General features: G+C 33.7%; 1 protein-coding gene across 1 annotated transcript; it reads right to left on the reverse strand.

Moving 5' to 3' along the window:
- Window positions 1-4,514: 4,514 nt before the first annotated feature.
- Cortactin (cortactin) lies at window positions 4,515-21,801 on the reverse strand. Its single transcript, XM_089639969.1, has 10 exons — window positions 21,667-21,801; window positions 21,255-21,418; window positions 20,952-21,038; window positions 19,348-19,501; window positions 18,041-18,328; window positions 14,773-15,036; window positions 11,060-11,266; window positions 8,935-9,105; window positions 8,582-8,752; window positions 4,515-7,315 (listed from the first exon to the last, which is right to left on the reverse strand). The coding sequence occupies exons 2-10, from the start codon at window positions 21,416-21,418 to the stop codon at window positions 7,235-7,237; spliced, it is 1,587 nt and encodes a 528-aa protein (XP_089496095.1). The 5' UTR covers window positions 21,667-21,801; the 3' UTR covers window positions 4,515-7,234.
- Between the last annotated feature and the right edge of the window lie 677 nt (window positions 21,802-22,478).

The following is a 22,478-nucleotide window of genomic DNA, read 5'->3' on the forward strand; positions in this document are numbered from 1 at the left end:
TAGATCGTGTTTTAGAGTAGCGGTTCCTAGCCTTTTCCGACTTGGTACCTCCATGACCTAGTATCAGGGAAACAACTTTATGAAATTAAAATACAAACTTGTATTCATGTAGAAAGAATAAAATATATCATTCAGGATAAATAGAATATTACAGGAGAGTTTTTTACGATTTTATTTGCCTTGTTACCCGCGCAGAATAGTAGCAGTTTTACCCCGTGGGGGAAATTACCAGCATGTTAGGAACCGCAGGAAAATTTTGTGGGGAATTATTATGCTACTATTGAGAATGCCACTTACACACCCATTTTAAAATTTATTAAATAATTTTTTTGGATTTTTTTTTTTAAATAATTTTTTTTTTTTTTAACTGAGTGTACCCAGACTGTACTATCCCGTACGTAAGTACTAAGTAGAGGGTTATGTCCGGTAACGAAGGACACCCTTCGTTTAACCGAAATCAAACCGCGCCCTCTTTCACAGCCTCCCCAGAGGGTTGTCAAGTGAATAATTACTGGCCTGATGGTGAATGGAGGGCACCTGAATATTGTGTTCTTCGATTCTACATTGAATTTCGGTACTAGTAGAGGTGCGAGTTCAAAACACAGAGAGAGAAAATTAAAATAATTTCTTCTAATTTTCAATGTAGTAAAAAAATACCCTTTTTAATAAATAAATGCTTTTTCTATTGTTTTTATTTTAAAATAATTATTGTCATAATATGATTAATATATTTTTTATTTGACTCATATTGTGTATTTTTGATGCGGGCTGATGGTTTTTTAGTCACATTAGTGCTCTAATTGGCAAAAGAATTTGCCCTCCCTGAACTCAAAATGTATTTATTTAAGGACACTAAACGTTCCCGCACTTAGAAACTAACTAACAATCAAAGCAATCATTACCCTCCGAGTAATAGTGTGTTTTTAACAGTAGTTTGCAATGACAGGAGAAATGTATAAGATTTTACTAATATTATTGACCTATCCATAAATAAACCACTCATCTATCTATCCCCAGTTTTTTTAAGACCTTGATTTGATGGCTTGTCAAGCAATCTTGTCAATCACCGAAAATTGACAACATTTGTTAATATAGAGCAAGGCTGCCCAACCCCAGGCACGCGGGCCACATTGTGGCCCGCGAACGAATTATAAGTGGGCTATTTAGGCTACTCAGAACGAGAATCAGCGACGAGAATCAGCGCGGATTTTTTTCTTAGCGAAGTTCCGTAACAACCCCCCCCCCCCCCTTTTTTTTTTAAATTTTGTGGGGAGCACTCATTTTGATTTTTTTTTGTGGGGAATTATGTTTGAAATTCTCTAATAACCCCCCTCCCCCATGGAAATAGGAACCGTCAGGTATTCAGTGGCCCGCCAGTGATTCAAAATCGTCAATTTCGCCCAACTGTTAAAAAGGTTGGGCAGCCTTGATATAGAGCTTCTAACATCCGATTATTTTACCATTGGGATTACACTTATTACAGTTTCTAAAATCGGTAAATTCCCGTCGAAATATGTGCCTACGACTGGCAATCCTGACTACATGAGACGAATCGTAAAGATATTTTTTTTGGAACAGTGGAAAATGAGTGGAAATACGGAATCACCAATAGGGTATGTCACTTTTTTTAATTATCGTAAACAAATTACGATAATGAAGGTGTTTTTTTTATGTTCAGCAATTATTTCTCTGTACCGATTCAAAATGTGCCGTTAAGTTTTTTTAAATCAATAATCTATATTTCACAACGTTGCATTCGAATACGCATATGTTTTTATATACCTATATTAGAAAGATGTCTTCTGTGACAGATAAAAACGTGCTATTTTTGAAAAAAACAGCGCCATCTGTTGGACACACATGCTTTTTTTAACAGTGCTATCTGTTGGATTTAAAAGCAACACGCGCTATTGTTTCTCCATCCGGACATACAGACTGAGCCACTGCAACGCGTGGCGGGGTACAGGTAGTTATGAATAAAAATATTAAAATAACATATTTTACTAATTGTAAGCATAATCAGAAAAATCTTCCACACATTTTTAACGGTATTCATAGTTTGTGAAAATACCCCATTCAGTGTTGTAAGGTAGAAGTAAGGAACGGAGAAAATGAAGAGGTGGAAAGTTAGCAAGTACCTGTCGATTTACATTTGTTATTAGATTAATCATGTATTGCATTACATTATATATAAATTTACGATAGACTAGCGCAGACCTGTGAAATATCACAGTATATTATAATTACATTTATTTAAAAAAAAAAGATTATTAAAATTAAATTATAGGTAAGTACTCACCTACTTTATCACTTGCCTGAATCCAGTTCCAATTTTGGTAATGACACTTAAATTCAAAGCAAATTTGAGTTCATTGAACCAGATTTCGTGGGGGGTGCACAGAGAACTTAAATTAGTATGTTTGATAAATAAATTTCTTATACAGTCGATTTTGCTTAATGGGAACACATCGGGTCCAAACATTTTGTCCCACATAAGCGGGTGTCCCAAATAATCAAGGTTTGAGGTGGGTAGTTATTTAAAAAAAAAAAATTATTGAGTTTTTTATATGTATATATATAAAATGTATTCGAGTTCTCTTTTTAAACTTGAAAAATAATTATGTTCTAACTGCTGAAAAAATAAAATAATCAAAGATAGTGTTATGACTTGCCCATATCCTCCGTTAATCAAGCATCGCTACGACCACAAATCATAGAGGATACACTGCCAAATAGATCACGCAGCAATATAGTGTAAAACATACCTTGGTCATGTGCAAACAAAAGGATCACCTTATATGGTGTGATAGACGATGTAGAGGCGATAAGCGCTCACGCAAAAATCATGTCCATAAAAGGAATGAAAAACTACAGACGAGAGAGAAATAGGAAGGGGGAGACAAACAGGAGGTGATGCGGGAAGAAGCTGGGCGGCGGGACTGCACTTTAGTTCCGAGAGCCCGAGAGACAGGAGCTGGCAGTCACGAGACGAGTCGCTGTCCGCGGTGTGATGAACACCCACACAGATAACCGAAGTAAATTAGTATTTGTTTTATTATTCGTTTCCGTTCCTTGGGTGTTGTCCCAATGACTATCCTGATAAACCGGTTTACCAATTACGCAGAATTGACTGTATTCACAATCCTCCTCACTAGGGATTCCTGTTCCGAGGTGGACTATAGGTTAATGTGTTGGTGTTATACTTACGTTGCCTCCATCATTTTTATAATTTCATCACAAGTTTACTTAGCCATAATTTTTTATGTTGTTTTTTTTTAAATTATTTATCTCCATGATATTTTTGTAAATATCCTGTCTTCATTATTTTTATAATTTCCTCATCATCATATTTACTTAGCCGTATTATGTTCCTGTTATTTTTAACCCTTTCGGACCGAGTGTATTGTATTGCATGTTCTATTTCACCATGGGCTGGTTTTTTCACAGTTCATAGGTAATAACAGAACATGATTAGAACTATTACGAAACTTGAATATTAACTTTGAAATTTGATGAATTATTCAAATTCTGTGAAACAAACCGTTCTTAGATTTAAAATCCCTATCTTGAGGGGAAAAATATAGGCAGTTTTTGTTTTTCAATAACTGGCTCTATGCGCTATTTTTAAATAGATTTTAGCTAATATTTTAGGTGGCAGCCATTTTTATATTTTAAAATGTGATTTTTATGTTCAATCTTTACCAAATTTGTGTACGATTTGTCATATTATGTGAAACACGCCCTCTGAGACCTAAAGTTCTTTCAAAATAAACCATTGAAAAAATGTTATAATATTTCTACCAATTGATATCAGGTATCAATTATGTTCTACCACTGCCATTTTTAATTCAGGTCTGAAAGGGTTAAACTTGTTTATCTACATGATATTTTTAATTTAATTTTAAAGGGCATTATACAAATTTTGTGGCTTTATATTTATGTTTTTTTCTGGGCAAAAGATGTAAAAAAATAGATATTATGTATGTATTGTTTAATTTTCAAATGATAAATAGTTTTGAGGTTTTTGTCCAAGTGTGCTGAATTTAATTTTAAAGGGCACTATACAAATTTTGTGGCTTGACATTTATGGTTTTTCTGGGCAAAACATGTACATAATATGTAAAAAAAAAATAATATATTATTATGTATTGTTTAATTTTGAAATGATAAATAGTTTTGAGGTTTTTGTACTAGTGTGCAGGTCAGTAAGGTACCTACTTATTTTTCCTTTAATTTCTTGATGGCCGATGCTAAATTTTAGCCGTGCGCCAGTTGAATCTATTTTCGTAATAACATACTTTAAATTGTTTAGATAATGTGTTTTTATATTTATAATAATAGTGTGTAGTTTCCCCAGAATAACCAGCTATATTCAGAAAAATGATTTCTTAATGGTATCCAAGGATGCGGTGGCCTTCAAGAGGTTAAAGTCGAGTAGAGCATTGGTCATTAAACATGGCTAAAACTTACATGTGGCTCAAAATACATTTCAAATGAAATACAATTGATAAAAATTAAATCTTTATTAACATTTTATATTTAAATGTACATAAACATTTGGATAAACGATAAGTACTCTCATCGTCCTAGAACATCTTCAGATTACACAATAAATTCATGATGGAATGTTACCTCCTTCCATTTTAATTATAATGAAAATGACTCTTAAAATTACACAAGTACCTAGTCGATATTCATTCAAAAGCAATTAAGACAATAAATTGTCTTATAATAAAAATAAGTAGGGAAATTCAGTCAGCCAAAATGAAAACATTTTGATTACCGGGACATGAAAAATTTGTTCGTTGTTAAAAATACATACTTAGTATATTTGTAAATATTATACAAGTTTATCGAACATGTAATATAAGTAGTATAAAAAAAATCTTTGATGTAAAATTGTACACTAGATAGGCCCGAGCTTCAATTTTTTTTTTAATGTGTTACTTACCGTGCAAAAATTACAACTGCCCGAAGCCATTGAGACTATTCAAATCTGGTCATTAAACATGCCTAAATCCATTTCAAGAATGGTGGTTTCTCACAGGGGATACTGAGAATATCTGCCAGGTGAGATACAAGGTGTAAAATAAACGTATTTTATTTAAATTATTGTAAGTGAAATAACCCAAATAAAATAAGTCAATTTCCAAGCCCAAGCCGTATTACGAACCAGCAAACGAGTTGAGAGCCAACTGCAAGAGCTTACCGCATGAAATTTACCGGTAATAATAATATGTTTATCTTATCCTTATCACTAGTTTCATATCGGCATATATAAAATTTGTCAGTGACTGAACTAAACGGAAATCATTTTAATTTATGCATGGGCCAACCTAGTGGAATCTATATCCAAAGATTTAAAAGAAAATACATATTTGAATGAAAAAAAAACTCAAAACAGAGATTTAAAAAAAAACAGGCTTGATTATAAAATTATCTTCAACATTTATTGCATTTTTTATTTATTTAAATAATTATTGTAACTTAAAAGTAGTATTGTAAATGCAATCATCCAAATAATTACACAAATTATTTAAGGCAAGAATTAATTCACCTGTACTTTAGAAAACTAGATCATTTTATATTGGTTGTTTATTGGGATAGTTAGTGTTGCGTAGTTCCTCCTTATTGACTGCGCATTTCGGACAACCTTGCATAGTTCATCATCAGGGCAAAAGTCATAAAGAAAAAAGATCAACAAGGAGTAAAACCCAATAATCACCAGCGTAAAACACTATTGGCCATAATAATACAGGGTGGCGCAGATGGATCGGGTGGTTTTAATATACTTGTCAAACTGTCAATTTTAAAGGTTTGAAGGAGTTGAAGGCAGCAATTCACAACGAAATCACATTAATTCCTGGTGATGTGCTTGAGCGGGCAATGCGGAACGTTAAAGACCGACTCCAAGAATGCGTCGCTCGAGAAGGAGGGCATTTGATGGATGCAATTTTTAAAAACTAACTTTACTAATTTTTTGTTAATAAACTTCCATTGTAACTACACGATTTGCACTTTATTTCAATCCAATACCTTTAAAATTGACAGTTTGACAAGTATTTTAAAACCACCCGATCCATCTGCGCCACCCTGTATTAAATCATATCAAAAATAGATATTATCCATAGCTTTAATAATTATATCGGTAGGAAGACATGTCAGACAACTAACAATAATATTATTGAAAACTGTTTATTAAAAATAATGAATATAAAAAAAAAACTTAAATAAAGATTACAAATTAAATTGCATTTGAAAATTTTCCGCCATCCTCAAAAAATTATGTTGACTAGGATAAAAACTAAAAAAAAATTTGCATTAAAAATGTTGTGCAACATGAAAATTGCACATTTAGGATAGATTGTTTCGCAGAATTTGAACAATTCATCAAATTTCAACATTCATTTTCGGGTTCTGTGAAAGTCCTACTCAATTTCTGTTATTACATATATCATTATAGGCTAGTTGCTTGACAGAACTGAAATAATAACAGAACTCGAAAAAATCTTTCACAGAATTTGAAAATTAACTTTGAAATTTGAAGAATTGTTCAAATTCTCTGAAACAACCCGTCCTTACTCTGAATACATAATGTATACTTCCTTACTTATAAAAAAAAAATTGTAAAAAATTCCTTCTAACACCTCAATTTGATAAATTTTGTAAATCTTTTATAAATACTGATATTTTTGTTCTGCATTGAGAAAAAAATAAATTTGATATAAATCAATAAAATACATTTTTTTTCACGTACAATCAATTTTCTCCAGATGATCAACCATTTGTTATTTATTTTGGTACATCAATACTCTGTGTGACCAGATGAAATAAAAACAGCAATCATACAGAAGATCATCCCTAAATTTTATAACAATTCCGTAAATCCTATCTCAGGAATTTATCAATTAACAATAATTTTGTATGCATTCATCAAAGTACATTTTTTTTGTAGTTAATTATTGGTGGCTTCAACTCATTCCGTCCGTGCATCATCAATTTACCACGTCATGCTTAATAATTTCACGATAAAGACGATTGTAACTGTAGATAATATTATTCGTACATAACTATCGAGATGTAAAACATTGTTTCCATAACAACACGAAAATAGTTTATACAAATTTTATATAATAATAATAGTTTGTATATTCGTTTAATATTACTTTATAGCCTACTGATGTCACTATGAAACTTGTTGCTGAGTTTTGAGCGGTCTTACGTAAAAATGGTTTTACTGTTGAAGCTGTACGTAATTGGCGGGGAAGAGTCCGTATTGACCCTTGCACAAGCCTCTCCACCAGCCTTCATCGATCTAGAAACAAGGAAATGATTAAAAAAGATTAGGGTCGTCTTCCTGTCTGTCTACCCTAGTGATATGCTAATTGTAACATACCATCTTCACGTCGGTCCACCCTACTGGACATACTTTTTATGACATACCATCTTCCCTGTCTGTTCAAACTTATAAATATACAACTTGTGATGTACCATTCTCCGTGTGTCCAACCTAGTGAATATGCTACTAGTGACAAACCATCTTCCCCATTCTCTCATCCTATGCTATATAACTGCTTGCAACATAATATCTTCGCCATCTGTCGACTTTATTGCTCCTGGTACTTGCGACATACCATCTCCCAGTCAGTCAACCCTACTGGATATTAAATTGATGACATACCATCTTCCCCGTTTGTCCATCCTAGCGGACATGCAACTCATGGCTTTCCTTCCCATACGTCCACCCTACTGGAGACATGACTCCTGAGATACCATTTTAGCCATTTGTCCACCCTGCTGTATCTTGTGATATAACAAAACCATTTACTATAACTACAAAATGTCTTATTCATCTCTTCAGCACATTGTTATTTCGAGAGATTTGGGAATCGCATTTGATATGCATCTAACATTTCAAATCCACGTAGAAACGATATGCAACAAAGCTTAAAGAATGCTAGGATTTGTGCTAAGCAACTCCAGACATTTTTGCAGCTCGGCCGCGATTTGTGTGCTATACTATAGTTTAGTACGTAGCATGTTGGAAAGTGGTACTCTCAAATGATAAAGTACAAAAGAAGTTTCTGAGATATTTATATCTTAGAGACTTCGGATATTATCCCTGGTTATATCCATCAGCCTTTTTGTCCGGCATGCTGAGTATTAATAGCCTCATCGATAGAAGGAAAACTGCTTTGCCGACAACAGCATGTAAACTTCTAAACGGTAACATCTGTATTCCTGATATAATAGATTAATTTGAGTTTTATGTCCCCGACAATTACACAAGAGCGTGCAGGCACAGAACCTTTGTCGTTCCAACATGCAGAACTAACTTACCATTAGTAATGCCACTGGGAAAAATGATTCTGTTACTAAATTACCTGTCCGCTGATATAGATATTTTCCAATTAAATATTCAACAGTTCAAAAACGCGATTATGTATTACTTAATAAAATAAAATGTATATTTATTATTGGTTATGTATAACTGTAAATGTGCATTTAAAATAAAATAAATAAATATACCAACTTCCCTACCAGTTCACCCTACTGGACTTGTGAAATTTTTATTCCTTACCATCTCTATATTGGTGATGACATCATCAGGGTCAAAGGAGATCTCGTCCTCTGCAGCGGCCTGATAGTCATACAGGGCCACGGCTGTGAAACCTTCCTCGTCTCCATCTCCACCGTCTTCCCCATCTGTCCACCCTACTGGAGATGCCACTATGGTGGGCTGAATTGGTGCCTGAAATGGAAGACGTTTGTAAATAACCTCAATCATAAAAACAGCATAAAACTGTCACCTATACAATATGAAGGCCATGGGCTAACAGCATCTACCACAAATAAAGTAATTTACAATATTGTTAAGAGGCAAATTATTTTTCTAAAAAAAAAAATATCACATTTAAAACACATTTTAATTACCTTTGTAGGTTCAGATTTGACAATTTCTTTGATTTCTTCAGCATCAGGAGAGTCTATGATATTAACTTCCTTCTCCACTTTCTTTGGCGTATTCTGGATAATGTCGGGGGCATCAAACACTGTGTGGATTGTGGATTTATCATCAGACAAATCATCATCCATACCAGCAAACTAAAACAAATAATAAAAAAATATTAATATGACTTTTTTATACTATCCATTCATGAAAATATTCCACGTTTTCTGGGACATTTTATGATAGATACATAATAAAAATTATGACACGATTCACCCATTAAAAATACATAAGGAGTAAAATATTGCAAGAATTCAAACTATTCTGCTTCTTTTAAATCATTTGTATTTACAGTGAAACCCATATGTATAAGGATTTCACTTAAGCGAATTACCTCTGTTTAGATTTATGCAAAAAAAAAACTTTGCCAATTTGCAGGATGTATTTTATTACGCAAGACACAAATATTAAAATGTTTCCCATCATAATCTAAAGAACTTAATTTGCCACATTGTACAATAAAACCTTATCCGAAAAGGGGTTTGTAAGGAGGAGGTTTTGCACTTCAAGGCATTTTCTATAGGGCTGATACTTTATTTTTTTCTAGGCTTATGAAAATACTCAATTATGGCAAAGGCCAAGATGTATTAATTCTTCTCACAGTTTTTAATTAAAGGATCTATAATATTTGTAAGTGATTTAAACCAAAAAAATATTACATGATTTTGCATTACATCGCCTTAACCCTTAAATGCATACTGTTGCAAAACGGCAACATACCGTTCAAACCACCTTTAACTCTTTGGTGTATACTTAATGCATGCCGTTTTAGAATTATCAAGTTCACGGTAATATATTTTATCGAGTGGCATCACTTTTTTTTTCTTTCGCGAATGTCAAATGTCACTTTTTCTTTAACAAAGTGAAGATTCTCGAAAATTGGTTGGAGGTTAGAATTACAGTTGTGTTTTGCTGTTATTATTTTGATTTTCTTAGGCAAGTAGATACAATAATACAATACTTATATGTAATAACTCGTATTTTTCCGGTACACTTATTAGTTTTGAGAAATTTTTTTAGGTTTTTTATTTTTTTTTCATACGTAAATTATTCATATTAATTTTTATTAAATAAATGGTGTTGTAAACCTGCAACAATTTTTTTTTAATCAATTATCATTAAAATAATACAAAAAAATAAAATTCTTTATATTTCCTTGCATATGCATGTAAATATCTACAAAATATGTTTATTACCAGAAAAATAAATAAATCATGCATTTAAGGGTTAAGAAGTTTTGTTTTTCCAATCCTTTGAAAACTGAAGTACACAAGTAGCCTAATTCAACCGACATTTGGAGTCAGGTACGACAGTGAGAAAAAAGAAGTATGTAGAATTTAAAGTAACTTTTATTGTACCATTCGGTGAAATAATCTTGCTTCTCTTGCAACTTTCTTCCTGGTAATTCAAACATTTATGTGGCTATGTCCCAATATTTACCTGAAAACTGAAGTTTTTATGAGAGCCCGCCGGGGTACACTTTTAAAATACTAAAATGTTGCAAGAGAAAGCGCCAAGCAACGTTATTCCACATTGTTTATTTTGTCGATTATTTCCCCAATGAAAAAAGTTTCTTTCACATCAATTTTAATCATTTTATGGTTCAGCTCCCTTGAGGTGATTTTGTCACAAAAACAGCACTGTACAGGGTGTCTGGGGATAAAGTGCACTAACTTCGAGAGGTGATTCTACATGATGGAAGAAGTAAAAAAGATAAACAACTTTTTTTAAATATTTTTCCATAGAAGAATATTTATTTTCTCATATGTACAATATTTCAACTTTTTTACCTAAAAACTACAAAACGTTGGAATTTCGAAAAAACTTATTTGTATTTTCTACTTTGAAAATCATGAAGAATCACCCCCGAAATTTGAGCACTGTATAAATCAGCCAAATATTAAATATTATTATAGCATGATTATAATTAAATAAATATTATGTTAGGTCAAAAAAATATTGAATGCAAATTAGTGTTCCTAAAGAAACTTGTTACATATTGTCACTTGCAAAGTTATTCGGTAGACACATACAATTATCTCTCCGTACCTTGACTTTAGATGGTGTGGGGTTGGTTTTCACAGTGTGATCCTTAGCAGGGGCGAGGGCGGGGGCAAGAGCGGGGGCGGGTGTGGCTGCTGGGGCTGGTGCACTAAACTGCTTCACAGCGCTCGATACGGATGCTTCACTGCCCGTCTTTATGGGCTGTCTCTGTGCAGGGCGGGCCAAGGGCTTCTGCTCTACTTTTTCTGTATTCTAGAATAAAACCCACACATTACTTTGAATGCCAAAAATTTCCACCATACAGCAATTATGGTCATTAACCACTTAATGCTAGAGTTTTTTAATAAAAAGTATTTTTTAAATCAGGTTTTTTTAAATGATTTTATTCAAAGTTTATACATTTTTCAATTAAAATATAAATAAGAACGAAATCAGCAGCTCAAAAACACCACCGATCTCAACTGAAGGCAAATTCAAACTGACTAAAATACATCGCTAACTTTCGTTAACAAGCGTTACTCGTGTTAGCTAGAAATAGAGCGCTGCAAGTCGAAACCGGCAAGCTTCACTCGGGCTAGCAGAAATTGGAACGCATTTAGCACGCGATTGGACTCGTTTAAAAGCATGAAGCGGTTAAGGGTGTACGGGGGTAAAGTGAGCTAACTTAGGGGGGTGATTCTACACGATTTAAGAAGTAAAAAATATAAATAACTTTTTTTTAAATTCCAATGTTTTAAGGTAGTTTTTAGGTAAAAAATGTTGAATTTTTTGTGTATGAATATAAATATTCTTCTATGAAAAAATATTTTTGTATAGGAAAATAATAATTGGAATTTCAAAAAAAGTTATTTATTTTTTACTTCTACTATCATGTAGAATCACCTCCCGAAGTAAGAGCACTTCACCCCCGAACACCCTGTATATAAGAGTTTTGTATTGAAAATTATTTTAAAAATTTAGTATTTTGAATAAAGTTAATTTTTTTCTTCATATTTATTACAAATTGTCAGCCTTCAATTATAATGCTTATTTGTGGTGCCAGATTATAACGATATATATATATGATAACAATAATCACAGTAGAAATACTATGAACACGCTCATAAGAAGTATGAGTATACTCGTACTTGGCATTCAAAAGGTTAATTGGGGAATGTTGTGAAGGTAAGGGGAGGGGAACGAGGTGTGAAAGAGGAAGGTTGTGAATTACATGACTACGCAGATCTGGTCAGAAAACATAGCAAAAGCCATTTCAAGTAATGATTCCATTCTTAACATCCTGACCGCCGACGCTAAATTTTCACCGTGCGCCAGCTGATTCTGTTTTCGTAATAACTTACTTGTTTGTTGAAAAATTATGTTTTGTAAATTGTACTGTCTTAGCTGATAATGGGTTCATATATTTATAAAAACAGCATATAATATCCCATATGTAGTTTCCCCAAAATAGCTAGTTATATTCAGAGAAATATTTTTTTTTAAATATCTCCCACAAGAGGTTAATGGTGGTCTCTCATCAGGATATACTGAGTGTCTTCTTTTTGGAAATAAGATGTTAATATAATACATTTTTTATATAATGAATTTAAATTCTACGTTATGAATATAAACCCATATATTGTTCTCGAGGGAAAATTATGAAAATTGAGACCCATTTTTCAACTTTTAACAGCAAATTATATACCTAGGTACTTGAGGAATATTTATTACTTTACTACAATAAATTGTAGGCAGATAAATCATAAGGTAATAATTACGGAGTCATCCTCTCGTGCGAAAAATAGCGGCAGACTATAATAATAAGAGTGTTTTAAATAGTTTGATAAAATTGCCATCCTAAATAGCAATCTTTACATGTGAAGGAAATATTCCCACGGGCCAGAACAATGGGAAACCAAGCCCAAAAAACTTATGCATTCTCATAATTGTATTGCTATCACAAGGTCACATATAATTTCTACAAAGATGAAATAAATATATTAATAGAGAATGAGTTACGTTGCAGGCACATTTTCTTACAAAAATAAATAAAAAGAAATGTAGACTGGGGTGACTTTTACATCGGGGGGGGGGGGGTGGGTTACTTTGATCATCGCGGATATCTGAATAATTCTCGTACTAAGAATTACTAGCTTCTTTTTAACAATTTTTTTTCAGGCAACTTCGATGGTAACAGACCACCGATGCCAAAAAAATGGTTTTAGCTAAGTTTAGTGATTTATTTACCATTCAATCTGCTTCACAGAATTCCCAATATTAGGGGTGCTATAATCCCTGTCGTTATGGTCAGTTTTCTTGTTTGCTCACGACATAAAAATAAATCTATTTCAAGCTACATTTCGTCAATGGAGAGAGGATTTGTACCAGACAGAATGAAAAATTACCTTCTAAACAATACTGGTTAAATTTGTTCATTAATGTGTATCTTTTCAACTCTAAAATCGAAGATATCTGTGCCAGACAATAATGGTTCATCCCAAGGTACTTTAATATTTTCAGTGTGCTCTCATTGTACTAATTACCGCGGGAATATCAATTATTATACTTTCGTTAAACAAGTTAGTTTCACGCACCTTTCATAGACCTTAAACTAATAATCATGAAAAAATTATTACCCATTGATTAATAAATTTCACAGAAATACAGTAAACCGGTTGGAGTGTTTGCATCGTGGAGCTGGAAGCTGATTTTACTCCCATTACCTTTTCCATATCTCCATTATACAGGGTGTATCGGCAAGTACCCGACAAACTTAACCAGCTATTCCTCAGCACATTTGGAGTAAAAAATGTTATGGGCGCTTTGCTGTCCGGTAACATTTTTTTTCCATTAAAAACAAAAATAAATAAAAAAAATCCACACTCCGTCACTGTCATTTGCATTGAATCTCGAGTTCAACAGCTGTTATTAGCAAGTGTGTCAAAAAGTGTCCTCGCTCTTTCGTACACACTAAATAATAATAGTTAAAAATGAGACGAATGGTGCCGTGCCATTTCGTTGTGATTGTAAAAGCGCGCCAACGAAGGTACGTACGTACATTATTCAACGAAACTCGAAATATTGCCAGATGGGTTTTCAAACTTTGACAAAGGATAAAACATTGGTGACATGTGGTGAAAATATGAATAATAAATTTTTTATTAAAAAAAAATGTTACCGGACAGCAAAGTGGCCATAACATTTTTTACTCCAAATGTGCTAAGGAATAGCTGGTTAAAGTTTGTCGGGTACGTGCCGATACACCCTGTATATATCTTTATCTGCTGTGTAAATATTAATGATGTAGGTTTTACACAGATGGACCTGCACGCAAAACTTCAAACACAAGTTAGAAGTGAATATTACGCAGTTCAAAAACCTTTGAATGTGTTTTACTCAAAACTACAATATTCATGATAAGTTGTTTTAACATCCAGCTCCTCAATTTTACTATGGATTGGTCCTGTAGCTTACGCGTTTATGTTAACGTAATAAAAAATTAAAGGCTTCATAACAAAGTAAGTGTTTTTAATGATGAACAAAAAATGTCAAAATCCAGCTGTGCTGATTTGTTGAGTGGTGTATGGGTTAACTCATTATTCATACTTGCAACAGCCTAAAAATGAGAATGTAGATCTTACATACTGTAAGACATCAGCACCGCATCATCAGCGTAAAAAGGGGCACCATATTTTTTAGATTGTTCATTTCCACACCGAAACCCACATACACCTTTCAACTCTGACTTACAATTATATATATAATAAAAATGCACTTACATCGTTCCTGTTGGTGTCTGCTTCGCGTTCCCTTCTCTCCACCTTGAGGCGGCGCTCCCTCTCCTCGCGTACCTTGTTGAGGGCATCCTCCTCGCTCTGCTTGGCCATGTTCTCGAAACGCGCCCTCAGCGCAGAGGGCTTGGCGGATGCCACTGAGGGCTTGGGTTTGTCGTACACCGTGCCCACTTTGTCAGTTGGCTCGTTGAAGCCGAGTGCACATTTGTCAACGCGGTCCGTCTGGATGCCGAACTTGCCGCCGAAACCCTGGACAAATAAAATAGTTGATTATTATTATATGCCCACGAGACTTCATTAGCACACATCATCGACCAAGTATTATCTAAACAGGGCATGTGAACTTTAAAATTAACACCGAAAACAAAAAATCGGTTTAAACAAACATTTATCAAAAAGAAAGTGCATTACTTCGCGGTCGAAAGATCGCGAAAAGTGTTATTTTTTACCTTTTGTTGGTCTAAACGGAGCAAATTTGTCTTCTAGCAAGTTGGTCCTAATGCTCACTACTACTCACTTCACTTTATGACGATCATTTTTCAAACTCAAAATTTTGGCAGTTAATATTTTGGAAAGGGGCTCTCGTGACATTTTTATTAATAATTTAATTAGCTACATGATATTAAAAACATATAAACCTTATAGGCAGAGGCAGCGTATCGATAAAAGTAAAAATTGATAAAATCTTACGTTTCTTTCTAGCAAAACAACTAACAAAAATAACTAGGTAACACAACAAATTACGACAACACTTTTGCAACTAAATGAAAAATCTTCACTGGTTTCACGTATGTGTCGGACGCACGGCACAGATGCCAAACATAACTGCCGCTTGAAGAAGGTAACACTTCTCTGTGGAGCAAACCCGGCTACGTCAAACGGAAGGAGCTTCTCGAGCATATCAGGCCAGCTCTACAGCGGCACCGAAGCTTCTATATAGTGTACAAAGTCACTTGTATACGGATCTTCTCCCTTCACACGTAGTGAAAGGAGCAACATCTTGCGTCTCCGTGTATCGGGACCTCCAGCCTACATTCACAGTACTTGTGTGACTCACCCTGTCTGGCACAGCGTACGTTTTTAGAAGCTTGTACAACAAGTTTACATCAAGTTGGGTTGTTATGTTCATCTTTACATTTTGTGACGTGATGCTTTTCAGGCTCGCTATTGGCTGATAAAGTATTACCAAATAGCATTATGGGATTTGAGTAATAAATTGTGCTGTTTTTTTATTGTGGGGAACTTGCATTTATATCTAGGCTTTCGAAGCGAAGGAATTCGATGGGGAGTTGTATTATGAATTTATCTTAAGCAGTATTATCTTTAGATTGAAATTAGGTATGAGAGGGCCAATCTATTGTTATTATATATCGATGGCACACATACAAACATATTATAAGCCTGCCTTAAAAAGGGTGGAAAGCATTTTAACCAAAACTACCCCATTGTAAAAAGTCAACGTTTTCTGTTCTGACATTATGCCTACTTTGCTTTTATAAGAGGGGTACGGATTCGTATGTTTGATAAGAATTAACATGACCTACGTCTGTAAAATATGATTATATTGTTCATGTGTATAGCCAAAAGTAGTTTTGAATGGGGTATCATAATTTAATGTGTTATCTTTTTAATGCCGGATGTGTCATGTGTGGTAAATTAAATCCCTGGTTAAAATGTATTGTGATTCCGTTGTTTGTTACAAATACCAAGACTTATCGCATAAAATTTGGGATATTGGGCATTTTATAAAACTTATAGTAGGATAAAAAAATATATCAGAAAACCATTTGAATAATAATATTAGTATCAAAGACAATATTATACACAACGTTGCAGTCGACATCTATTGGACGTAAAAGCCACACGCGCTGTTGTTTCTCTATCTTCCCAGACAGACTGAGCCACAGCAACGCGTCGTGGGGTAAAACTAGTTATAAATAATAATATTGTCTTATCGTCCAACAGATGTCGACTGCAACGTTGTGTCAAAGTTTCAAAGCAATCGGTGAAGAAAATTTCGGAGATTTAAAATTTTGAACAAAAGAACATTTACATTTTTATTTATACAGATATGTAGTTGGATGTTTTGATGAACTATAATAATAATCACCTTAAGACATGTGTGTCAAAAGATATGAAACAATAGCAGTTATTATATTATCATGAGTAAGGCGCAACATGTGTTAGGCAAACACAGTTATCTTCTTATCTTGCTCTCAAGTAATTCCTAAATAATCCTATTAATCATCATTCGAGTGTCTATTTTATTAGAAACTTTAAAGTAGGTATAAGATAAACAATAGTATAGAGCAACATGATAACTTTGAAATGCATAATTAAAAACAAAAAAAATTATGAATTGAAATATTCAATTACACAGTTGGTAAATATGAGTCAGACATGCGAGAAACACAGCTCTAGGTTATGCCTAGAAAGCTATCTGAGGTATGTCTACCTGCAGCTAATTTATTAATTTAAATTTTCGTGAATTTAGCCACCAGTAGGAGAAACAACAAAGAAAAAGAGATTAGCTCAGTTCGCTACGGCGATCTGTTGACGAGCCACCGACCTGCACACTCGTGCTGCCAAACGATTGAGCCCATCAAAAAGGCAGACTTTAGCCGAGGTCAAGTCAGTTGTGGAATACATCTCCTGTGGGAAAGCCGAAGCTTTGGCCTAACCGCCCGCCGCCCAAGAGCGAGTTCGAATTACCTCCTGCCCTCTGCCATATGAACCCAATAAAGACGCAAGAGTCATAGCCTTCGCCCCCTCCGAAGAAAGCAAGCTTGCCTCCCTGAATGAATTATATATTTAAAATGTTAATGAATTAATGCATCTAGTGGTTATTTTAAACGGAAACTTCACAGATCATGGCTCGAAAGAGAAACAATACTGTGAGCTAAAATTTCCATTTTTGAACGCGTAAAATTTGAAAAAATTCAAATCAAAATAATTACAGTTATGTACATAAAAACTACTCACACTCACACATAAGATCCCTTGATTAGAAGATTTCACGAAAAAACTTTTATTTAGATGCCATAAATGTATAAAATAGTACAACCGCATTTTAAATTATTTACATACTGTCGACATAAGCAAAAAAACAGCTAGAAATTTGCAAAAAGTCACATTCTGATACACAAGACCTTACACCAATTTTTATAAAAAAAGTACATCAGAATGTGATTTGTGCAAATTCCTAGCTGCCTTTTTCTTTTCTGTGACAGCCACATAAGGAACATAATCTTACCTTTTTATGGTCTGTCTGACTCTCGTGCTTCTGCGACGCTTCATGATGGTCCCAACCGAGGGCCGACTTATCCTGTCGGTCGGATTGGACGCCAAACTTCCCTCCGAACCCCACGGTATAGTCCTTTTGGGACTCGTGCTTCTCCACTTGTTCGACGTGGTCCCAGCCTAAGGCCGATTTGTCCACTCGGTCGGATTCAACGCCGAATTTTCCGCCGAAACCGGAACTGTAGTCCTTTTGCGATGTGTGCTTTTCTACTTTCTCTTTGTGGTCCCAGCTCATGGCGCTCTATGGAGAAAAGTAATGTTTTTAGATATTGATTTTGTATTTGGAATAATAATATTAGGTGTGAATAGAATGACTTTTGACTGAAAGAAAAAGATTTTTGTTAAATTTTTACTTACGACTACCACACATAATAAGCATAATTACCAAAAACAATGTTTCTTTTTAAGAAACCTCTACTAAGAACCCATAAACACAGTTAACGAAACAGGTTCTTAGTTAGAGTTTAATTTTAAAAGATAAAAGAAATAGCCTAAAAAATCAATTATCGTATTAATTGTAGATTATGGATCTATCAACATTGGCCGCCATACAAAAGTTTATAATATTAATTTTGATTTGAATTAAAATTAATAAAAAAACTAAATTAATAAATTACACTATTTTCCATATTCAACAGCTGAAATTGACATTTATTATTGTAATTAAGTTGAAAAAGTGTTGTTTCAAAAATATGCTAAATATGAGAATTTTACCAGATCATCATTCCATTGTTTGTATGTAGTAATGAAGGATGCTTTATAAAGGGCCTACTTAGGGAAAGGTTTAAAGAGACTGCATTAAAGGATGGAGGAAACATAAAAGCAGCAAAACATCTGAAAGCTGAGCTTTTGAGAACAAGAACAAGTCATAAAAATTACCAGTCCTGCTGGAAATATCAACTATATACAAATGTTTGGAATTCGTTTCCCGTCTACCAATAAAACTATTCGGAGTGCCTTCTATTTAAATACTGATCGAACAAACAAAGACGACAAAACAATTTAACAGGAATTGTAACCGTCTGTCATAAAAACATGAGAATATTTCCGAGACAGCTAAAAGAAGAAGAGAGTACTGGGAAATTCTCACAAAAAACAATATTAAATATGTGCTGTCAGCATTGAAGCGCCAGTAAACAATACTTACGAATCATATATTAAAAATGGCTGACTTTGATCTTGAATAAAAAATGTATTTCACATTTATTGATAGCAACACTCTGAGACATAATTATAATGTATTAATAATATTATAATAACCTTATCAACTCTGTCAGTTTGAATGCCATACTTTCCACCAAAGCCGGCACTGTGGTCTGTTTGTGAGCTGTGCTTCTCTACTTTTCCTATGTAGTCATGCCCCAAGGCAGATTTGTCCATACGATCTTGCTCTACTCCAAATTTACCTCCATAACTAGAATAAAATACATTTTTGAGATTTGGAATATAGAAGGAAAACGAACTTGCAGAAAATAAAAAATGCATAGTTACAATGATGTTACAATATGTATAGACATGTCGTAGAAATCTCAAAGTTGCAAGCAAAAAATACATCATTTGTGGTGCTTTCAATTTCATAGTTTTCGCACTTAATGCCGTGTAAGATTGTGTGCTTTCTCTAAGTAAATTGCATTAAAAAAGTGCTAGAACACAATGTTTTCATTCCTCGGCAAACACTGGTAAAAGCCAAGGAATAACATTTCATTTGTAGGTAAATGCAAATTACTTGTTATTATCGATTATTACAAATAATACATTGTTTCCCGCCATAAGATTTTATGCGTCATTTGAATAATATAATATAAAATACGAAGTTAGTACTGTCGTTAAGTAAATTTTACTGTTTAAAATAGTCTAATTACTTTCTTTATTTATATACATCGACCTAAAAAGCCTTGGACAGAGCTATTTGAGAACAATTTGAAGCCGCGGGGAGAGCGGTAGATGTATGAAAATTGCCAAAACTTTTTTGATGACGTCTTATCAAATCAAAATAATAAGCCGTTATAACTGCATTAACAACACAGTTATTGATAATAGATCATTAGGCACCACTTTGCATACAAATCATTTCAAAAGTTTGTCATACAAGATGGCTGCCAGGCAATTTCCCCTTACCCTAGATTTGGCTTCAATTCCATTCATACAAAATCGCACTAATGCTCTGTCCAGAGCTTTTAAGGTCCATTTTTATATGCTTGCGATAAAACAACACACAAAATCAGCAGTAACAATGAGAATCAACAACAATCGCCACCATTTGCAAACCGCCATTGCTCCATTATGGCAAGGCACTGACTTAAATCACTTGATAAAATCCATCAGGAGCCCAGGCCTGTACTTAAGTCGGCGTTGAGGTAGTATTTGACCCAACTTTGTCATACAAATATTTTTTTAATGTTTGTCATGCATGAGCAACGTTTGAAATTTACTGGAAACATAAGAGTGTTTCCCACCTGCCACATTTTATCTTAATTTTGTGGGACAATAACAAGTATAGATGTAACCTCATTGGTGCCATCACTGAGAATATAATAGAATCAATCAAAATAATAATTGGTAGGTAACTTTTGAAAATATAATGAATATAATATATATATGTGTATTATTTATAAAATACTTTAAAGGTTATCTATTTTAGTTGCTTAAAATGAAAAAAGAAAAAAATTGAAGGTTTTCAACAATTATATTTAATAATAAAATTATCGACATGGAGAGAGAGCAAAGTCAATTCTTATTCATTTATAAAAGTAAAATAATAGGAGTATCCGTAAAACTATAATATTATTATGGTTTAGTTTGTTTTGGCAACAATTGAACAGTAAAATATATTTGGGAAATAACATTTAATATTCGGTACTTACCCATATGAAGATTGTGGGCCGTCTTCAGCTTCTTTTTTCTTGCTTTTATCGTTTTTATCAATTGCATCCTCTCTAAGTTGTTTCATACTAGAAAATAATTGCACATTTTTAGATTGTTTCTACCAGAGGATTACATAATAAAATATTATACTTTGATCATACAATATATAGGAATTTACAAACCCTCGCATTGTTAAATGGATGTAATAAAAAGAAAAAACCAGATGACCCAATATGTAAAACACATTGAATAGGTACACGAAATTATATTATAAAGTATAAAAAATATGCGTGAAAACTCACTCTAATGATGCTCCAGTTCTTCCCGAACCATCCACTGTTTTGGAACCCCATCTCTGCTCTTGTTCTGTTACATCGTTGATGAAATCTGGATCAGTTTCCCAGTCATCGTCATTGGACTGAGCAGGAAGATTCGCAACTGTATGACCGGCACTAGCTTTCCACATCTTAAAACACAAACGAAACTATAAACAAATCACTCAGAACACCAATCACACCCTCAATGATGCGGTTTTCGTGTACCGCTTTACTACGATCAAATTACAAGCTATTATAAACCCGATTTAAACGGGATAACAACAAATGACTCACTTGGGCTCGCCGCCGATTCTTATCGCAAAAGATATGAAAACAAAACAAAAAGGATGGATATAAATAGACAAATATACAGAAGACACTATTATTAACAGTATACCTTTATGGATTATGTTAGAATTGGCACGGTTAATTGTGAAAACTCGATTTTCTTGGTATCAACACACTGAAACACGACCACCGCAAAGTTTTGACAGGAGAACTGCGTCAGATGGAGTGAGAGAGATGCCAAAGTTGACACGCCTCGTCATGGCTGTTGAGTTTGCTTTTAAGCGGCCAGTTAAAAAAACCAATTTGTTCCTACTTCCTAGATAGAGGAAAATTGTATTATTGCAGTGGACGATTGTGCATAAATGGTGCTGCAGTTTGCAAAATCAACTAATTTAAATTTCTATTTTGTTTTCTCGAATGAATGTATTAATGAAATGAAATATTGGATGTGGATATTAGCCCACTTCACGACATTCGATCGAGCTGAAACTCGACAGATAGACATGTTATCGAGTTGTCGATGACAATGCATTTGGTGGTACGCATGTACACACATGACCACATGCAAGCATTTCTCTGAAATTTGATGACATTGTAAAAATTTACAGCAGTTAATTTACAAATAAATTTTGGTACCATCCAATTAGGATTTGGCTTGAGTGATTCCGATTTACATTATTAGTTTCTGGGAAGGACGATTCAATCCTTAGTCAAATCAAAAAAAAAATTACATCCATCTATTTTATTGTAAATAAAACTTCGTTTTTAACGGGTTGATTTTTTTTAGTAAAAGAAATATTTTTACGCGGCACGGCAGATTATAGTTTTTAATTCTGTCAATAGATGGCAGTCGAGTTATAATGATGGTGAAACATTTCCTTTTATTATTATTTTTTAGGTCAGAGGAACCAGTACCTACTT

This window comes from Hesperophylax consimilis, chromosome 15 (genome assembly GCF_061612785.1).
Source record: "Hesperophylax consimilis isolate HC1 chromosome 15, BYU_Hcon_1.0, whole genome shotgun sequence".
NCBI lineage: Eukaryota > Metazoa > Arthropoda > Insecta > Trichoptera > Limnephilidae > Hesperophylax > Hesperophylax consimilis.

What these genes read in the sequence shown, in the direction of transcription:
- Cortactin (XM_089639969.1), bottom strand. Translation starts at nt 21,418, where the DNA reads ATGTGGAAAGCTAGTGCCGGTCATACAGTTGCGAATCTTCCTGCTCAG. An exon ending in CAGACACCAACAGGAACGAT is followed by an intron (nt 11,267 to 14,772) that starts GTAAGTGCATTT and finishes GTTTTATTCTAG; the next exon opens with AATACAGAAAAAGTAGAGCA. An exon ending in TCAAATCTGAACCTACAAAG is followed by an intron (nt 8,753 to 8,934) that starts GTAATTAAAATG and finishes CTTCCATTTCAG; the next exon opens with GCACCAATTCAGCCCACCAT.